Below are 15,962 nucleotides of genomic sequence, written 5' to 3' on the forward strand. Positions count from 1 at the left end.
CATGGAACGTCATGTGTATTTTTTTCATTGCTTAACTAGGTGGGATGTTGACCACCACCGATCTCTCAGTGCCAAATGGAACTGGTTCTAGTCCAGTGGGTAAGTTTTAAAATTTGGTATTTTCACTATCACAAAAGACCTAATTGGTTTACATGGTGTTTGGGCACTTTGTAAAGAAAGCAAAGGTTCGCTGACAACAAAATTGCTTCTTTCTGTGAAGACCTTTGCTTATTCTAGGATTGCCTTGGACTTGCAAGTTTTTTGGGTACCGGTACCTAAACCAAAATAAGTACAGTATAGGTGCTTAGAAAATAGGTCCCTTAAATTTTAGCCTATTGATTCTTGGAAGACATTGCCATGCCTTCATTTTTATAGTTTGGTGCTTTTTGTTTTTGTCATGGTACACAATGCCTAACCGTGTACATATTAATTAAGGAGCGCAGCAGTCAGCAAAGGGGAACAGAATCTGTGAGCTTCCATGTGAGCTTGACTTTGAAGGGTGAATATTTTTTCCCTTGGTACTTGTTGACAGTAGGGAGGTGTGCTGTTTGCTGCAGTCAGTGTGGAGGCATCTGTGTTCCAATTCTCAAATTACCGGAAGATGGCACGAACACCTGCTGCCAATATTACTTGCCTACTCCTAGTATCACTTCATGGTGAAGGATCAGCTAGCCTGGAATGAAGAGCATAGAATCACTCCTGGGAAGGAGTTTGATCCTTCCTGCCATTGATATTCCAAAACAGGTCTTTGGGTGTATATACTGTACGTCATGTATAGGATTGGAAGTCCTTTGGAAAATATATATGTAAAACTCAGGCTATCTTTGACCCAACGGATGTGCGGAATGGAATTCTTTAAAGCTTGCTCTGGCATTTTACAAAACTGGTTGACTTTACCAACGTTTTAGATCTGAGCCTTATGTATATCTGAAGCTATACTTCATTAAATGGTTATGCAATTATTTGTTAATTCAAGCATCAAAAGCAGTCAGGCCTTGAGAGTTTGCATATGGTTTTGGTAATATTTGAACTATGGTGCTGGAGAAGACTCCTGCGAGTCCCTTGGACTGCAAGGTGATCAAACCGGTCAGTCCTAGAGGAGATCAACCCTGACTGCTCTTTAGAAGGCCAGATCCTGAAGTGGAAACTCAAATACTTTGGCCACCTAATGAGAAGGAAGGACTCACTGGAGAAGAGCCTAATGCTGGGAAAGGTTGAGGGCAATAAAAGAAGGGGATGACAGAGAATGAGGTGGCTGGATGGAGTCACTGAAGCAGTAGGCGTGAGCTTAAAGGGACTCCAGAAGATGGTAGAGGACAGGAAGGCCTGGAGGAACGTTGTCCATAGGGTCGCGATGGGTTGGACACGACTTCGCAACTAACAAAAACAACAGTAGAATTATTCTCAAATAGGAATTAGGCCTGGAGGGCTAATAGTTTGTCTTAGGTAGTTTAATGCTTATGTAACTAAGGTGAGATTTTTGTCAGAGCATCTACAGTTGCTGTAGTCTTTTGCAGAAGATTGTGACTGTTAATACATGTTGCTAAGTCATAACATGGTTGGTTTGAATTTAGCATGAACCCAACGATTGTTGTTTGCTCTACACCCTGGATTACAATTATATAAATGATGATTTACAATCAAATATTTTATTCAGCAAAGTCTGAACATAAATTTTATGTTGGTATGACATATAAATCAGGCAGCGTGATGATGCAAGTAGCCATGATACAAATCAGGAAGAAGTATCAGGCCTATACGCTCATATTTCTTTTATGATCCATATTGTATATGCTATCATTTCCTGTTGGGTTCAAAATTGTAGTTTTAAAATTTAAGTAACATTTCAGACACCAGGAAGCTGAACGTTATGCTAATTGGAAACATCACACTGACCAAGGAAGGAGAAGAAGAGAATGTGCTTTGTGGGAGTCTGTTGTGTGTTCCTAGCTGCACTATTCATTAGCCAGCCAAACTTCTGAATCTGACTGATAATTCTACTAGCTTTTGAAACTCACCAAAAGTGCAGTTCTTCCCCTTTTAAATACTTAAAGTTGGATCCAGAATAAAACTGGCAACCGATGAAAACATCTCTGGCATCCAAATGTTGGAAGTGAGTTGGATAGGAATAAGGCACTGCCACATTCGAAAGACAAACAGGTTCTAATGTTATAGAGAGGTAACTCAGCCTTTCCTATGGTTGCTATGCAAAATAACAATAATACCACAAAAGAAATTCAATTCTATAGTCAGACATCCATTTCCTGGAATTATCAGATGCTCGGTTCCATTTAAATGTTGATCCTATCTGAATGTTACACTGATAATGAATAATGCTTACAATCCATTTTATTGTATGAAATGCCTTTCCATTTTAAGTATGATGAACCCTAAAACAGGAGTAGGGAACTTGTACTTCCCCCCCTCCCCAGATAAGAGCCTTGGTGGCATAGTAGCTAGAATGCAGTATTATAGGCTAACTCACTGCTCACTCCAGGAATTCAATTCAAGGTTGACTCAGCCTTCCATCCTTCTGAGGTTGGTAAAATGAGGACCCAGATGGTTGGGGCCAAGGTGTTGACTCTGTAAACTGCTTACAGAGGGCTGTAAAGCACTGTGAAGCGGTATATAAGTCTAAGGGCTATTGCTAAGTGCTGTTGCTATTGATTGCCAATGTACAGCTCTCGCCACCTCGTCATCGTTCACCTTGCTTGGAAGGTTAAAAGGTTCCCTATTCCTTGTTCATTTGGATGGAGGGTAATTTCAGTCCGCTTTAAACAAGTGCTCAGAGCCTGGTAGTTTGCCAGCCATCTTCATCCTCAGAAAATTAGCATAAACGTTTACGTCCGCCTTGTAAATGAAGTTAAGGAATTAACTGCGATTGTAAAGTTCGAGGAAGAAAAATGAAATCACGTGAAATGAAGATAAAATGGCAGACTCGGTATGAGATAGTACTCAAATAGGATAGGATCCTGCAACGTTATCCTGGGGCAGGTGTATTTCCCTTCATTCGCAATACCTTCATTTCCCATAAATGAAAGGACAAGACAATCCTTTCCTCTTATATCGTTACCGTGTACTTTGCAGCCTTTGGAGGGGGAGAAATGTACTCAAAAGCTGTAAAACGTTTGCCCTCTCTTTGCAAGAACTCTTCGTGCTTTGGACATCAAGGATAATTTAGAGGGGCTTTTTGTCTGAAGGATTCTGTTGTCACTTGTCCTCTGGTTTGAACTGGCAGAAGCAGCAATGCTTGTGTGTTTGTAGAAGAATGCATCTACGCCACCCCCAAGAAACAATCCATCACGATTAATAGCAACTATAGTTGATATTAGGAAAGGGTACCATATGCTGTATCTAAACAACAAAGCTTAAGAAACAGCCATTTCATTTGGAGCTTCAAGGCAGGAGAAACCTTTCCCTAACAAATGGATAAAACCAGACAGCTTTTGAAGTAGCTCTGATTTTGCCTGATTGTTTTGATAGCTAGAGATAAGCTATTCAGGCAAATGTGTGTTTGTGTGAATATATCTTGTTCTGGTCCTTAGCTCAAACTGCCTCAGGAGCCTGTTTTGTTTTGTTTTTTTGTGATCAGAGAAGCAGTTTAATGATAAGGTAAAGGTAAAGGTTCCCCCGCACATGCGTGCTAGTCGTTTCTGACTCTAGGGGCTGGTGCTCATCTCCGTTTCAAAGCCGAAGAGCCAGCGCTTGTCCGAGGACATCTCCCTGGTCATGTGGCCAGTATGACTAGACGCCAAAGGCGTACGGAACGCTGTTACCTTCCCACCGTAGTGGTCCCTATTTTTCTACTTGCATTTTTATGTGCTTTCGAACTGCTAGGTTGGCAGAAGCTGGGACGAGTAACAGGCGCTCACTCTGTTACGCGGCACTCAGTTTAATGATACATACCATTTAATTACCATATTTAACAGTGGATGTATTTATAAACTTTAAAAGCCATTCTTTTCTATAATTTTATATGGCATAGGTCAGGGGTAGGCAACCTGGACTCTTTTATGACTTGTGGACTTCAACTCCCAGAATTCCTGAGTCAGCCTTGCTGACTCAGGAATTCTGGGAGTTGAAGTCCACAAGTCATAAAAGAGCCCAGGTTGCCTACCCCTGGCATAGGTTATACTACATATGCCTTCACTTTTTTCTTTTGTCAAATTTTAAATTCATTTTCAGGGTAACATTAAAAGCTGACGAGCTCTCCAGTCAGGTTTCTTCAGTGTAGTGATATATTACAATTTTATTGTGAAATACCGGGCTGGGATATAGAATTTTATGTTACTTTAATAATGGATTATTAAATAAGAAAGACCATATTAAAAAGCTTGAAGGTAACAAATAGCTGAAGCTCTTACTATTTTTAGTTTGGGATTTAAATTATTTTAGAGGCCAACACCTCTTTCTGGGATAACTAATCATTGGCAGCAATAAATGCTATTTGGTTTAACCAGGTGGACAGGTTTCTTTGAAAAGCGCATTTGGGGGAATGATTAAGCTTGTCTCTCTGCATTTTCTGAATAGTTATCCAGATGTCCACAGTTTGTGTTCTTCTCTTTTTCCCCCTTTTTTGCACTTGTACATTAAAGATGCAGATTATGAGCTTGGCTTGTGCGCAAGACAGAGCTGGCATGGAAAGGGTTACTGGAATTTCATTGGACAAAGCTCTCTGACAATTACATCATCTTATGCTCATGATCTGCCTCTGGATCCTATCCTTGAGCAGAAAAATTCCATGCTTTGTTCTTCCAATTCAATTTACAGTTGGACATTCTTGTTTTAACAACATGTGCCATCTATTTTAAAGCTTCTTGTCAGGTACTGAAAAACTGAGACTTTTCTGTCTCTAAGCAGATTCTTGTGTTGTGAGGAAGTTGCTGCAACTTGAGCAAACAATTCACAAAAGTCTGTGCCCAAGAGAAAGAGAATCCCTTCGAATCTTAGATGGAGTGTCCAGGATAAGCTGTATTCTGAGTCCTTCCTGTGCTGATGCCTTATCTAGAAAATGGCTCTGGCTTTCTGGCAGCGTGTCAGATAAATCTGCCTGCCTGAGTAAAGCCCTGCACAGAATATTCAGTCGAGAAAGGTCTTATGTCTTACAGTGCCATTAAAGGGTATAAAATGTTCTCTTCCACTGACAGTCCCTTGTAAGAAGGCCTTCAGGAAATGATTGTATTGGGTGTGGAAGCGAAAGCACAGCAGCTTTAACTCGTGAGTTGCCTGCACACTCACGGAAAGAGGAAGGCGGGTGTAGCGTAAAAGAAAAGGGGGAGGAAGAAAAATTAGCTCTGTGCACTGATGTAATTCTTGTGATAAACCGAATTGCTGAATAAATATTCATGAGCACGCTTGCTTTGAAGAGGTCCCTGTTGCAATTAATGGGAGATTGCTTCGGGTAGCTATGCTTAGAACTTGGTCAGACTTCTGAATAATGCACAAGTTCCAAGCAGTTGTTTACATTGGATGTACCCATTGCTGCCAAATTCTCTTTCTAATGGACTCCCCTGTATAAACAGATTTGTGAGGTTACCAGAAAATTGTAATGGACAATTAGCCTCATTGGTAGATACCTGAGTGAGTATAGTATTAGTGATCTTGAGTGCTGTGTTGAATTATCCTTGGATTCAAACAGGTTGCCTGAGAGAAGAAAGCGTGTGATGTATTTGGCCTTTTAAATGGAAAGGCAAGCTTTCCTAAATAGATGTTGCAAACTTCTAGTATTACTCCACTTCCTTACAAGCATTTCCATTCTGTACTGTAGAGTACTGTACTTTGATCCCCATATAATATAGATTGTGAGAGGATGTTTGATTTTTTGGTGATTTCCACTGCTGGAGGACAGTTGGGACACACGTTCACACGGTGCTCAATACTGTGAAGGGTACATGTCTTTATTTTCTCCCCCTTCTAATTGTCAACTCTTATGAGAACTAGAGGTCCATCAGTTTCGCTGCAGAAGTTCCTTTGGTGCCTGCTCTTCTCCACCCACTGTATCACGTGTGTATCAGTTTCATAAAAAGTGGGAAGCTGGCACGGTACAAAGCAAGTGTCTGCCTTTGGCATCTCAATAAGCTTTCTTAAGACAATGCATGGTTACAGCTTGGGGCTCATTTTCAAATCTGTCCCCTAAAACAATGATGAACTGAGATAATCCTTGTGTGTTGGCCAATAAAGTTATTCTATTCTATTCTATTCTATTCTATTCTATTCTATTCTATTCTATTCTATTCTATTCTATTCTATTCTATTCTATTCTATTCTATTCTATTCTATTCCATTCCATTCCATTCCATTCCATTCCATTCCATTCCATTCCATTCCATTCCATTCCATTCCATTCCATTCCATTCCATTCCATATCCTATCCTATCCTATCCTATCCTATCCTATCCTATCCTATCCTATCCTCTATATTTGGGAGAGTTCAGGGCACATGGCTAACATGAGGGGCAAATAGCATCCTAGCATTCCGTGCTTCCTTGCAGCTGATTATAGCCTGGACATTTTGTAAAGAAACTAGACTCCCCAGCAGCCTTTGTACAAGTGCACACATCACACTTCTTCAAAATTCAGAATTCAAAGTGTAGTCATGCTGCAAAATTTCACCTCCATTTCATGAAAAATTACACTATAAATTAGTAGGTGGCTTCATGTGTTCTGTTGACAAAGCAGTGAAAGCCTAAAGCAGACATGTCAAACACAAGGCCCGGGGACCGGATCCGGCCCGCGAAGTGGTTTCATGGGGCCCACGAAGGCATCCTGGAAACAGTGAGGGAACGGCCCCCACTGCCTTGGCCCTGGCCCAGAGACCCTCCTTCTGCCAGAGACCCTCAGATCTGTCCCACTCCTGCCCAGGCCCCCATAGGCACCCTTGATGCGAACAATGTTGAGCTGGCCACGCCCACCCAGTAGGCCATATGCACTCTAGCCACGCCCACCCAGTAGGCCACGCCCACCCAGGCCATACCCACCCGGCCCCCTGAGGGCAACCACAATGCTGATGCGGCCCTCAATGAAATTGAGTTTGACACCCCTGGCCTAAAGGAAGTGCACACTGATCGACTGAGATATTATTACTCTCTTGTCCTTGTGAAAGACAGCAACACACCTGAAGGGTGCAGTGATGAGACAATGTAAGGAACTGTACGTAAAATATGCATGGTTGGATGCAGTAGCTCAATCTATATGGGAATTTTCTAAGTTGCCTACTTCAACTAATTTTATAACAAACAGAGCACAGATGGGGGTTAGATGCTTAGCATCAATTTCTTAAAAATCAGCTGCATGTGTTATGTAAACACTGCCTATCAGTTGATTGTGTGTGCCAACCAGTCTTCTATGACTCTTCGTTTTTGTCTCGGGTCCAACCATCTCTATGCCTGTGTGTGAGTGTTTGTGTTTGCGTGGCCAGAAACAAATGTTTGACCAGATTCCCATCTTTTTTAGACTAGTTAAAATTACTGTGTGTTCTTCCACATGGAAGATTATTTACAGTTTGTACAATGCAGTTGCTAAGTTACAGGCACAGTTCAGTTGGTCAGACATTTAAAATTGTGGTTCTTTGTACCTTGCATTTTAGAAAGATGAAATGGCAGCCTTATGGTTACGATGTTTCTATGCATCCAAATTGAAAATAGGATTAATAATAACTAATGCATAAAGTTAAACAATATAAATGTTTGTACATAATCTAGGACAGTGCTGGCGAATCTTATGGCATGCATGCCAGAGGTGGCACTCAGAGCCCTCCCTGTGGGCAGGTATGCGCTGCCCCAGCTCTGCCTCGCCCACGGCCCCCTACTCACCAGCAGCCCCCTGCAGGACAGTCACCCCCCAAGCGTGGGCCATGCAGCCAAGGACATGGTAGCCAGGCAGCGGGGACATGGCTCCGCCCTCGCGCCCCATCACATGCAGTTAATGCTGCGGGGCGCGGGCAGAGGGCGTGGCTGTCATGGCGCTGCTGGGCTGCCTGGCGATCTGCAGCAGGCCGTGGAGGCGGTGGATGGCCCTGCGGGCAGGCAGTGCAAGGGCAGGCTGGGGGCGGGAGGAGCGGGGGGTAGAGCGGGGGCGGAGTGGGGTGGGGCGGGGGCGGCATTTGGTCACTCGGTCTGTAAAAGGTTCGCCATCACTGATCTAGGAGAAAGAAGCACAAGATATGAATGGAATTACGGAAGAGACTGACTGGAGAGAATGATCCAGTACCATTTAAGCTGAACGTGTGGCTTAAGTTTGGTTATTGTTGTTCCTTGTAGAATTTGGGACGTATTGTGATAAGTTCTTTGAAAATACATACTAAGATAGAAAAGTACAAATGTTACAAAAGAAACCTGTATAAAAAAGAAGGTTTGGGCTGGCGAGTAGAGTTTACATTGTAAACAACAGCTTAGGTGCAAAAAAAAAAATAGATTTGCATTTCTCTTAACAGCAGCAGAAAAAACCCTCTAGATTATTTGCTTCTCTTTTGAATTAACCATAGTAATGGCCATATATAGACAAGTGTGTAGTTAATTATGGTTTGCTCAGGCAAGCTAGTTTCAAGTCATAGGTTGAATTCACCACAAAATTATGAGGCCCAGGTTTAACAGCTTGGGCTCATGTTCTATCTCCTTTCTTCCACTGTTGGATCCGACTTGCTACTGCTTAATATTATCTCAGAATCCTAAAATGAAGTTAATCTTAACTGTGATTTGTTAAAGCCATTCAGATTCATGTGACATGATACATCATGTTGAACAAACTATGGCAGCGTGAGTCATACAAACAGCTGAGTCATGAACTGTGTTTTTCATAGTGGCCACATTCTTACAACCACTAAACAAAATAAGCCATATTAGAACAGTGTGTGCGCGCGCACAAGCCATTGCATTCAGACATGGGGCAGCTGTGGTTCAATATCATGATAACACAGTATAGGTTAGATTGACCTGGTGTTTGTCAAGTTTATCAGAGCCAAATATTTGTGAAATGATTTTAATCTGTGATTTTGGTATGGCTTCACTTTTTCAGGGGATAATTGCAAGGTACCATGTTAGTTTTAGATTTTGATTTTTAAACATAGAAATAAAATACAGGATGACGGGGGGGGGGGAACCCTTCCCATATACTTAACATGTTATTGTGTGAACCCTCCTTATATATGCGTCCAAATAAAATCAAGAAAGATAATTTTTTGTATAGAGTGATATGCAAATAAAGGTAATGCACATTCTGGGACTATATTTTATTTATAGGTGCACATGCAGTCTGGTACGGGGAACTGTTCTGTGGTTTTAAAACTGTTTTCCAGGATTAGGGCTGCATTAAGAAACACGTATGCCCTAGGCACATTTATATTCATAGGTCCTTGTTACAGCAGTAATTCAAATACTGAGGGTTATGCAAGTATTTCCTAAATCTGTATTTGTTAGTAAGTGACAGGGATTTTTATTTATCCAAGAGCCCAAAGTAATGTTTGCAGTTCAAGCATCCAATATAGTACATATGTATAAACATACCATGGCAACTTGGAGTGTTCCATTTTCTAATCAGCTGTAGACTTTTCTAGGTTACTGTAATCTGTACCTTTCCCCCTAACTACTCTCAATCTTTAAGGCATGTTTTGGGGGTTCTCCCCTTGTTTTTTTCTCCCCTCAAAAAAAATCAAACCAGACTAAACTAAAAACAATAACATCTTTCTCACAAGCCAACAGTTCAATAAATGTTGGTGAGGAGTGGAGAAAAAAGCATGGCAGGAGTTACTTTATTTTCTGAGCAGGAAATTTGGTATCCTCAACGAGAACTGTTAGAGAACATTTTTGTGATTTCGTGACTGCATTTATTCAATTATTCCTGTGTGTTGTGCTGTTGTGTGTAAATAGCCCAGGTGAGGCAAGCATTTTTCCATACCCACAGTGTTCTTTTGTATATCTCCCATTTTGTTTATAAGGCTCCTTGTCCCATTCAATTTCTTAAAAATTTATTTTATTAGAGGGGGTTTTTTTTAGAAAGCTGACAAGTTGCAAAGTGACGCCCCAAGACTTGCACAGTGCCGTGGGGCTCCAGAGAAGTCTGACAGATTGGTTGAAAGTGTTTTGTGAACTACTTTTTCCAAGATAATATAAAGTCGATTTAATTTTTTTTAAAATTGGGTTTTAACTTTTGTATGGCTGATTTTAATTCCCTGTAAACCGCCCTGAGTCCTCAGGGAAAGGGCGGTATATAAATGCAATAAATAATAATAATAATAATACCTGATAGCAATTCTACTACCAGCAGGAATGTTGGCCTGTAGTTGTGTGAGAGTGTGAAAGATCATTTATTGGGTAAAGCTGATAAAGAATCTTTAAATACTGTGTTTTTTAAAAAAAAGAGACAGTAGGATATCCTTCTCATCATTCTATCTCCTTGAACCGAAGCATGGTTCTCCTTACGTACTGATATTTTTTGACACTTGTTTCTCCTACGTAGTATTATTCATCAGTACTCCTGTGAGTTACAGATTTGAAGTTTTGAAGGGCATTGCAGTTGTGGCTTCTGGGCTGTTACAACCTGTCATTGCTGGACCGCATTTGAATGTTCAGAAGATCACAATCCTGCCTAGAAACTGAATTTTAGAGAAAAATGAAGTTGTCTTGCAGGCGTTTCTGTACTGTTCTTGATTTTTCTGAGGAAGTTTCCAAAAATAACCTCTAAAAGCTGTATCTTTGCAAGCTCTCATAAAAGTAATAATTATAAGAATCAAATGTTGGGGTTTTTTTTATTAAAAGCTTCACCATTTCTTCTCTCACACCCTTCCCCTTCTTCTTTACCTCTTAGGAAATGGTTTTGTGAACTCACGAGCATCCCCAGGTCTGCTTAGCAGCACCGGTGGCGGGAACGGTTTAAGCAAAGTGATGCCTACAAAATCCCCCCCGCCTCCTGGTGGGGGCAGTCTGGGAATGAACAGTCGCAAACCAGATCTCCGTGTTGTCATTCCTCCGTCTAGCAAAGGCATGATGCCTCCATTGGTAAGGTCTTGCTTTGGCTACTTGTGCATGGACTGTATTCCTAGCGGGCTTAAAAGCGCGGCTGCTGATTCTACAGACAAAAACGTTGCCTCAAACGCTGCTTTGCTCTTGTATTTGAGGGTATGCCTTCAACAACGCCAGTCATTAAGAGTTAGTACTTCTTTGCAAGGAGAAATGAGCCATGCTAGTTGGTGCGCTTTTTCTCTCCCTTTCTTTATTCGTGCATATCAAGTTTTTCAAACTACAGGTAGTCCTCAACCCACGACCACAACTGAGCCCCGTTTTTCTGTTGTTAAGCTGAGACATTTGTTAAGTGAGTCTTGCACCATTCTAAGACCTTTCTTAGTTTAGTTATAGTTTATAGTTTATTAAATTTTTATACCGCCCTTCTCCCGAGGGACTCAGGGCGGTGAACAGGGCATATAATAAAAAATACAGAATACAAAAGTTAAGAACAAATTAAATTATAGCCCAAGTAAAACAGTAAAAAAAAATACAAATATTAAAACCCAAGTTAACTCCCCATCAGGCCAGGCCAGCTTGTTCAAATAAATGGGTCTTTAGGCCGCGCCGGAAGGAGCGGAGATCCGGTGCCATCCGGAGCTCAACCGGTAGTTGATTTCACAAAGCCGGGGCGCCCACAGAGAAGGCCCTCCCCCTGGGGGCCACCAGCCGGCATTCCCTGACCGGAGGCACCCTGAGGAGGCCCTCTCTGTGGGAACGCACAGGGCGGAGGGGAGTTGACGCCGGCAGCAGGTGGTCCCCAAGGTATTCCGGACCCATGCCACCGTTGTTAAGTGAATGACCGCGGTTGTTAAGTTAGCAACACAGTTGTGAACTCAATCTGGCTTCCCCATTGACTTTGCTTGTCAGAAGGTCACAAAAGCTGATCACGTGACTCTGGGACACTCCAACCGTCACAAATATGAGTCAGTTGCCAAGCTTCTGAATTTTGATCATGTGGCCCTGGGGATGCTGCAAAGGCCGTAAGAGTGAAAAATGGTCACGAGTCACTTTTTCCAGTGCCGTTGTAATTTCCAATGGTCGCTAAACGAACTGTTTTAAGTTGAGGACTACCTGTAGGGAGAACATAGAATAATAGGGGTAGAAGGGATCTTGGAGGTCTTCTAATCCAGCCCCCTACTCAAAAGCAGGAGACCTTTTCGTTGCGAGGCAGAAGTCTTTTTACTCTAGATTTCCGCAATCTTACCACCTTACCATAATGGCTGAGAATTCTTGGAATCCACCCGGAACACAGTATATGGGGAAGATGCTCTTAATACTAAACAGGAGTATGACTTGGTGGTGGTTGCTCTGAAATCTACCATATTTCTGCATTATTCATGCAATTCTTTATGTGTGCAAACCCATGGGTTGGCCTCGATAAGTCTTATATTTCAAAAAATATTTCGGGGTCTAATTTTTCAGAATCCAGGCACTCTGAGGAGTGGCGTGTGCTTTGTTTTGTTTGTGTGAATGCTGCTAATTGCTCATTTTCTTGGCTCTTCATTTGCCTTTGATTAACTTCAAAGGCGGAATCGAGCCTAGGCTGTCTTCTTTTTTCAATCCAGTGAAACAGAGTATGAATAATAAAAAAAATGCACTAACATTTCTTAACACAGCTCTATTAAATTATTCCCACACTTTTTCTCATTGTCTGTATTAATTGATTTGCTTGTCCGCTTGAAGTTAACTTTAAAAGCACAAAACTGTGCAAAGAAAATCCTTGCCAGTACAGAACAGAAATCTGTAGCCCTGCTTTCTGTTTCCCACTGTAGCCAACTTGCTGCTTCTCAGAAGCTCACAGTCAGGACTTTTATGAAAACAAGAGCCCTCCCCAATTTCCCATCTCCAATTCCCAGCATTTAATCTTGAAGAGCACTGCTGTCAGATATAAGCACCACGGATTTGTTTAATTCTTAAAATTCTAATGGATAAGCCAGTGGTCATCTCTTGTGGAAGAATGTTTGCCATGATCTATTCTAATGCAGAACAATTTTGTGTGTATATTCAAGGTTATAGCGATTTGGGGCCTTTTGCAAGGTGTGCATCGAGAAAAGCTGATTGCTTTTATCAATGTGAATGTGGTTGCTTTGCATATGTGTATGTGTGTGTGTGTGTGTGTGTGTGTGTGTGTAAATAATGTTTCCACTTAGGAAAAAAATGAAGAATTATGCATTGGAATCTTGGCATAGCATCTGAGCTAGAACCAAGAATTGACTGATAACTTTACTTTCTCAAGGGGTAGACAGATGAAGGGGGGGGGCTGAAGCTTAACTTTTGACCTTGAGCCATCTGGTCTGTGAAGGTTACCATTTGTCAGCTCTGCAATTTTCATTTGCTTTTCTCATTCTCACAAAGCAGGCGCTACACTTTCAAATTGTTGCTCTTTATCCCCATTTGATTAGTGCTTGAAGTGGAACTTAGTTGAGCCACTAAATTCCGTGCAATCTGGGATTGCAGCTGCCAAATTGGCTTAACCAAATTAACATGAATTGTGCTAACCATAATAAATAAGTGTTCCATGTCAGAATAATACCACAAATAGTCCTTGACTTACGACCATAATGGGGAACAGAGTTTTTGTTGCTAAACAAGGTGGTTGTTAAGCAAGTCATGTCCGATTTTATGACCTGTTTGCCACAGGTGAACAGTGAATCACGTGATTGTTAAGCAAACCTGGCTTCTCCTATTGGCCTTGCTTGTCAGAAGCCGGCTTGGAAGGTGGCAAATGGTAATTACGTGACCCAGGATGCTGCAACCATTGTTAACTACCTGCCGGTTGTCAATACCCAAATTTTGATCATGTGACTGCGGGGATGATGTAATGGTTGTAAGTGTGAGGACTAGTCATTAGTCACTATTTTTGGTGCTGTTGTAACTCTGAACAATCGGTAAAGGAATGGTTGTTGAAGACTATCTGTAGTTTGCTTGTATAGGTTCTGGAACAGTTGTAGATAGAATCTTTGCTGGATAATTTAGCTTTCTTAAATTATGCTGTTATGCCTGATACTCTATGTAAATTAAAAATACTAGCGAGGCTAAATATAGCTAGCTTTTCAAGCCCGAACGTGACTCTTTCATTCTGAAATACAATCTATTCTTAGTAATGTTATTATTCCTCTTATTTGCTGAGTACAGTCGGAGGAGGATGAATTGGAGTTGGTGAGTCTGGGTTCTTACTTGGTATGAAACATCAAAATCCGAAGAGCTTTCATGTCAACTCTGTATGTAACCATACCAATGTTCCCTTTGTCGCAAAGGGGGAAAAAAACATTTAGGGGAAATCAATAAACCTTAAAACAAGAAGATTTTTTCCTTTGAAATGAAAAGGGGAACATTGGAACCAAACCTCTAACAGCAACATCAGGGAAATATCCTTAAATGATTATTTGCAGGATGGCTCAGTTATGTTGGTGTTTGGAAGTAGCAATTTGGCCTACGAAGTTCTGCAAATATTGAAACAGATCTTGTGGCTGTTACTTTCCTTCTCGGAGATTACATCACTCCTGATGAGCTCACCATGCTGGAGATAAAAGTTAATTTCATGCTCTACAAGAGAAGGAAGTCACAAGGGGATTCCCTGTTTACCAGAAGAAACTACAATTGCAAGCTGTCCTTTTCTAGTGGAAAAGGCTTTACTCTTAAGAAGAGTTTTTACAAAAGATGTTTGATGTAGTTTCTTTTGTTTATCCTTAAAAAAGTACTCCCCAAATAATGCTGCTCAGCATTACTGCAAATCTACATCTTGATAAACCTGTGCAAACAACACAGAGAACAAGAATTTTGATGCTTTTTATCAATTAATTTAAACCCAATGAGTTGCTGATATGGGGCTTTTTATGCATGACAGCATGGTTTGTGTGTGTGTGTGTGTGTGTGTGTGTTTCTATGTCTTGTGAATGCATCCAGTTATGTACTACATTTATGTTTTTAAACAGACGTATGATGTCTAATATATCTAATGTGCTGGTTTTCCTATGTAATTGTTTTCACATATATTTGAAAAACTAAGGAGTTAAAAATCCATTTTATTCAGTCAATTATAAGGAACAGTAGATCAGTACTAAACACAGGAAAATTAAATATGACAACCCCCCCGCAAAGTAGCATAAAACCCTTAGAGAACTCTGGCAAGGAAGGATTGTTCTTCACTTCAATTCAATTCAATTCAATAAACTTCCCTTTGCCATCATTCCATTATGTAAACCCATTATGGAGAAAGCTGAATTTATCACTGAGGCTAAAACATCTCCATAAAAAACCATGAAAAAGGCTTAGCGCCAATGAATCGAGGCCTTTGAATTATGGTGCTGGAGAAGACTCCTGCGAGTCCCTTGGACTGCAAGGCCATCAAACCGGTCAGTCCTAGAGGAGATCAACCCTGACTGCTCTTTAGAAGGCCAGATCCCGAAGCTGAAACTCAAATACTTTGGCCACCTAATGAGAAGGAAGGACTCACTGGAGAAGAGCCTAATGCTGGGAAAGATTGAGGGCAAGAGAAGAAGGGGACGACAGAATGAGGTGGCTGGATGGAGTCACCGAAGCAGTAGGCGTGAGCTTAAATGGACTTCAGAAGATGGTAGAGGACAGGAAGGCCTGGAGGAAAATTATCCATAGGGTCGCGATGCGTCGGACACGACTTCACAGCTAACAACAAAAACATCTCTATTAAGGGACCATAAAAGATCTGCTATAGAGTAAAATTGTAGAGCAGGCTATTTGGGCATAGGTGGTCCTATAAGTAGCTTGGTCATAAGCCTTATAAAGCTTTATACATGACCGTAAGCAGCTTTCAGTTGACCTCAGAGACAGACGGTAGTTTCAACCAAGGGGTTAGTGTAGGGCATGAAAAAGCCCAGGTCACTGATGCTCGTTCTGCTACTTTCTGGGCCAGTTACGATTCCAATACTGTTGTGTATAGTCTCTTGAAGTTGAACCGTCTTGAATTTGAAATGCCTGGATGGATTC

At 41.3% G+C, this 15,962-nt stretch overlaps 1 protein-coding gene across 9 annotated transcripts in view; it reads left to right on the forward strand.

Moving 5' to 3' along the window:
* MEF2A (myocyte enhancer factor 2A) overlaps window positions 1-15,962 on the forward strand; it is a 74,783-nt gene that overhangs the window by 47,600 nt on the left and 11,221 nt on the right. For 4 of the 9 annotated variants that reach the window (XM_083371286.1, XM_083371284.1, XM_083371287.1 and 1 more), the window contains exons 6-8: window positions 40-99; window positions 10,801-10,991; window positions 14,133-14,177. In XM_083371286.1, coding sequence (XP_083227412.1) covers window positions 40-99; window positions 10,801-10,991; window positions 14,133-14,177 — 296 coding nt within the window. The remainder of the gene's footprint in view (window positions 1-39; window positions 100-10,800; window positions 10,992-14,132; window positions 14,178-15,962) is intronic. The other 5 variants (XM_083371292.1, XM_083371289.1, XM_083371288.1 and 2 more) reach the window with 2 other exon arrangements.

The sequence above is a fragment of the Vipera ursinii genome (assembly GCF_947247035.1).
Source record: "Vipera ursinii genome assembly, chromosome: 11".
NCBI classification, from domain to species: domain Eukaryota; kingdom Metazoa; phylum Chordata; class Lepidosauria; order Squamata; family Viperidae; genus Vipera; species Vipera ursinii.